This window comes from Nothoprocta perdicaria, unplaced genomic scaffold (assembly GCF_003342845.1).
Source record: "Nothoprocta perdicaria isolate Ctin4 unplaced genomic scaffold, notPer1 scaffold_66, whole genome shotgun sequence".
Classification (NCBI taxonomy): domain Eukaryota; kingdom Metazoa; phylum Chordata; class Aves; order Tinamiformes; family Tinamidae; genus Nothoprocta; species Nothoprocta perdicaria.
In genome coordinates this window covers 3,703,256-3,707,996 of record NW_020455932.1, presented here as the reverse complement: position 1 = coordinate 3,707,996, position 4,741 = coordinate 3,703,256, and the positions used below count along the sequence as shown (strand labels likewise).

The following is a 4,741-nucleotide window of genomic DNA, read 5'->3' as shown; positions in this document are numbered from 1 at the left end:
GGGCGGACCCCTCAGAGCCGCGCGCGCCCCGCGCCCACAGGTGCCAAGGAAACCAGACTCGCAGTCACCGTGGCAACAAGCCCCGCCTCCCCGCCTCCGAAGCGCTCATTGGCCGCGGAGAACGGCAGTCCAGAGCGGAGCCACGGCTTGCCCGCCTACTCGGCAGTGCCACCTGCGATTGGCCCTGCCACCTGCTGATTATCCTCGCTTCCGGTTCTCCCCCACACACTCCCGCACCGTCGAGCGAGCGTATTGGTTGCGGCCCCTCTAGCCCCGCCCACTGACTCACGCGGCACGCTGATTGGCTGCTCGCTASCAGAGCGCCTCCACCGCCATCCGTGTGGCGCGGCCATTGGCTGCCCGCCGGCAGGCCCCACCCCCCGCGGCCCCGCCTCTCACCATTTGCGGACGCGCTCGATGGCGGCCATCACTTTTTTGATGTCATCCTTGGCGCGGCTGCGGGTCTCGGCTCGCACCGAGCGGCCCGACATGGCGCCCGCAGCCCCGGCAGCCCCGGCTCCCGCAGCACCCGCCGCTGCTCCCGGCGCATGCGCGCGCCCCGCCCCGCCCACGCCCTGCGCGCCCTACGTCAGCGCGCTCGCTACGCCCGCGGGAGGGACGGGGGAGCGGGCAGCGCGGAAGCGGCGCAGTGCGCCTGCGCCCGTCGCCCCGCCCGCCGAGCGCGCGGGGAGGAGGCGCGAGGGTGGGGCGACGCCGCCGCCGCCATGTTGCTGTGGGGCACGCCCCGCCCCGGGGGAGGAGCCAGGAAGCCACGCCCCCGCGGGCGGTCACAGCGGCGGCGGAGCCGGGCCGCCCCGCGCGGAGCACCCGCCCGCTCGGCCGCCCCGGGACCGGGACCCCCTTCCGCCGTCCCCGGGGAGCCCTGGCCGCCACCGCCGCGGGGGGACGTGAGGAAATAGAAAGAATTCACCTTATAAATCCCACTGCTCCAATGGGCCCATCAGCGAGGGGATGGGAACAGCCACCCGGGACAAGGGCAGGGCGGCTGGAAACTGCCTCGCGGGACCGGGGAAGCGCAGTGGCCCCGGGGAGGCCACACCATGCTGCTCCAGCGGGAAAGCCGGGCTCCCCGGCGCGGGGGAGCAGACACAGCCCGCTGCCGCTCTCCGCCCCAGCAGGAAGCACGCGTGGAAAGCCCTGCGTGAGCAGCCTGGGCGCTCTTTTATTACAAGCTATTCAGTGTTATTAAAATCCCAAAATGTGGAATACWGTCCTCGACACCCACAAGGAAGCCGAGCGTGCCACTGCAGAGGCAGAGGGCTAGTGCTTCTTGCCGTAGATCGCGGCCAGCGCTTTCTGGGCGTTCGAGATCTGCTGCTCTAACCTCTCGCGAGTGGCCTTGTTAGCAGTTTTTTTCAGCATGGCCTGCATCTCCTCCACCACTGCCCGGTAACCGGCACTGTTGTGGAACACGCGGATGGCGCGATCCCCACTCGACACCAGGTAGCGGCTGTTGATGTCAAAAGCCAAGTCTGTGATGCACTGTCCRTGGACACCAGCAAAGCGCTCCTCCTCCTCTCCTCTCCGCGTGTTGTACACAACAATGTTGGTGCCGCTCGAGATGGCCACGACTCGAGCATCGGGGGCCAGCGCAATGCGACACGGCTCCGCCACCTCACACTTTCCGGTCAGAAGCAGGTATGGATCTTGCTGCTTCTTATACTCCACATCCGTGTCCCAGAACTTCCATGTCCCATCCTTTGAAACAGTTGCCATCCTACAGCCAGGACAGAAGGCAGAAGTGAGACAAAGAAGTTGGGGAGCACCAACATCTTTGCCACATCTGCAAAGCAGGAATCCGGCACATGCTCACGGCTGGGGAGCCCTTTTGGGACGCCCGTGTCTGCACCTATATATACGTATGCATTTAGCCCTCATCCTCTTTCCAGATCAGAAAGAACAGTTGCCCCCGAGGAGGATCTYGCTGTGCAGCCGGGGAACAGCAGAAGCACAGTCAGCGTTCTGCCACCGCAGGCTCCTGTTCCCACACGGAGCACAGACGTGTGCTCTGGCAGGCTGCTCACTGGCCCTGGAAGGGACCAGCCCACCATTTACCACGGGCGAGCTAAGTGTAGTATTTAAGTCAGTGGGGAGAGAAAATAAAATAATAAAAACACCCRTATCCTTACCGCCGGGAGTCATTAGAGAAGGAGAAGAAATGCAYGCCAGCTGCATGGCCTTTCAGCTCAAAAGCTCGGGTCACCTCCCGAAAGTCTCCGCTCTTGCTAAAACACACCTCCCACACCTTAACGTCAGGGGTGAAGCCACAGGATGCCACAAACCTGGGCAATAGAACAAGCAGAGACACGGCACATTTGTAACAAGGCACTGACTTCGGCCAGGCTCTGCCATCCGGGGCCCACGCTGTCCTCCCAGGCAGCTTTCCAGGAGAGGGAGAACAAGAACAGCAGTACTGAGGCACAGCAGCAAACCACCAGGTGAGAGAGCTCCTGCAGGGGCTGTTCTCAGCGCCTGCGATGTTGTATTTAAAAGGAGGAATGCTCAGAAAAGTTCAGTGAAAATAACAGCCAGCTGCAGATGGCCTGAGCCAATTAGCCTCTGGGGAAGGAGCACGGCTCCTGTTTATTCTTGCAGCCTCCTGCTCCTCGTCAGGAACAGCCTGGAATAGCCGCACAGCCCTCACCTTCCACAGGGTGACACGGCTGCATGCGCGTTGTTCATCTGATTGGTGTTAATGCTGGCCAAAACGTCACCCTTCAGGCTCCATATCAGGATGGTAGTGTCACTCGAAGCTGTCATGATGAACTTGCCTGGCGAAGAAAGGCAAAGATGAGAACTCCCAAGTCTAACGGGGCCACAGGCCTATCAAAGTGTGGGCCAGTCCCAAAGCAGGGCAACCTCTCTTTGGACCAGAACAGGCAAGAAAAAATAAAAGCAGCACCAAACTCCAAGGAACAACAATCTCTGGGCAGAGAGGCAACTCCTAACAAAGACTCAGCCCCTGGTTTCACGTTAGTACTTGACGTAGCAGCTATCAGGTGGAAACAGGCACTCAGACCACACGTGCTGCTCCTCTCCGGCACCTTTCACATCCCATTTCCAGCATTTAGCAATGGGCTGCTACCGCAGAGCGGCCTTGGGCTCCCCTGGACGGTTCAAGCACAACGCGAAGGGATTCCTTTTGCTTGCAAGCCACGGGTCTCAGACAGCGAGCTGACTACAAGTCATGCTACTATCCGGGGTTACTGTTTGCATATAAGCCTTTTCGGACTCCCTTTTTTTTTTTTTTGGCCCCCAATCTCTGAGCCTGGACAATGAGCTTCATATTTACCTGCAGGCTGCTTGGTGTGGGGTTTAACTTTTCAGATCCACAGCTGAACAAATGTCTCAGTCAATATTTTCTGTACTCTTCTGTTACAGGGAGAAGCTCACACCCACTCGCTTAAAAGTGCCTAGCATCACATACCTGAAACACTAACCTATCAGGCACCTCACCACTAACACAGATGCGCCCAAACTGTATTTTAGAAGATCACAGAAGTTCAGGACTGACCATATGCTCCTGAGTTTATGATGCAATGTTTATGCTTAAAACAAAATTTGTGGGCCAAAACACAGTGATGCTCCCATATTAAGAACTTTCTGTAACAGTATTCTAAAAACATAAACTGCCCATACAGGAAAGCTAATGTTGCACTTACTGCATTTACCCAATCCGAAAAATGTATCTTTTAGTTTATTTAGTAGCAAAAAAAAAAAAAAAAAATAGTAGCAAAAAAAAAAAAAAAAAAAAAAAAAAAAAAAAAAAAAAAAAAAAAAAAAAAAAAAAAAAACCACAGAGGACACAGAATTAAAAATATGCCCTGGGACACCAAAAACTCCAACACTTTCAACCCAGAGCAGTTGTTATTCTACAAGGAAAACACAGCAAATCCCTTGCGAGCAGAGGCAAAAGGAGCAACTCTGTCAGTTCCATACCTGTCTCTGCAATTCCTATGTTAATGACGGGAGCCTTGTGCTTCTTTGGGAAGTCCTCGGATGCTGCAGTGAATGTGAAGTTGCCGTCCTCCTTCTTGGTCATCTTATAGACACGAATAGTCTCGCCATTTGACAGCCAAACAATGAATGCCCTAAGGGGAAAGACACTGAACTGTTAATAACAGGCTCTCCTGTCATTTAGTGACATCTTGGGGAAGGAATCCTGTGACAGATGAAAACTGTAAGAATTTTACAGGCGTGCCAAGTTCTCTCCCTGTTCGCCTGTCTGGAAAACTAAAGGGAAGAGCACAAAAATGGGCACTCCACATCTGGACAGGGGGTCCCTTCCTCCASCTCTCTCCGAACTAGGTCGTTCCTCAGGTGCCGGGGCAGGCTCCTCGGGCAGCCCCCAGGCGCGGGGAGCCCTGGCCGGCACGCGGGGAGCCTGGCGCTCCCGGGGCCGTCTGCCCGAGCGCCGCGCTGCAGGGCGGCCGCCCTCCTCAGCGGCCTCCCGGGCCCTACCGGGAGTCGGGGCTGAGGCGGACGAGCTCGGCGTGGTCCAGCGCCACGTTGGCGCGCAGGCAGCGGTGCTCGCGCGCCGCCCAGTCGCGGGTGCTCCACAGCCGCACCGTGCGGTCCTCGGCGCACGACGCCAGGTACTTGCCGCTGCTGCTGAAGTCCAGGCAGGACACGGAGCCGCTGTGGCCCTGCGGGGAGCGGCGCGCTCAGCCGCGGCCGCGCTCGGGCGGCGCCGGGCCGGCCCCGCGCGGCTCACGGTACC

General features: G+C 58.3%; 2 protein-coding genes across 3 annotated transcripts in view; both read right to left on the bottom strand.

Moving 5' to 3' along the window:
- The window catches only part of BCL7B (BCL tumor suppressor 7B), a 3,363-nt gene extending 2,834 nt beyond the window's left edge, over positions 1–529 (bottom strand). Inside the window, exon 1 of one of the 2 annotated variants that reach the window (XM_026050184.1) lies at positions 400–529. In XM_026050184.1, coding sequence (XP_025905969.1) covers positions 400–491 — 92 coding nt within the window. In that variant the 5' untranslated portion in view covers positions 492–529. The remainder of the gene's footprint in view (positions 1–399) is intronic. The other variant, XM_026050185.1, reaches the window with a different exon arrangement.
- Positions 530–1,163: 634 nt separating this feature from the next.
- Positions 1,164–4,350, bottom strand: TBL2 (transducin beta like 2). The gene is made up of 4 exons (XM_026050183.1): positions 3,961–4,350; positions 2,666–2,792; positions 2,151–2,303; positions 1,164–1,738 (listed from the first exon to the last, which is right to left on the bottom strand). The coding sequence occupies exons 1-4, from the start codon at positions 4,061–4,063 to the stop codon at positions 1,282–1,284; spliced, it is 840 nt and encodes a 279-aa protein (XP_025905968.1). The 5' UTR covers positions 4,064–4,350; the 3' UTR covers positions 1,164–1,281.
- Positions 4,351–4,741: the final 391 nt, after the last annotated feature.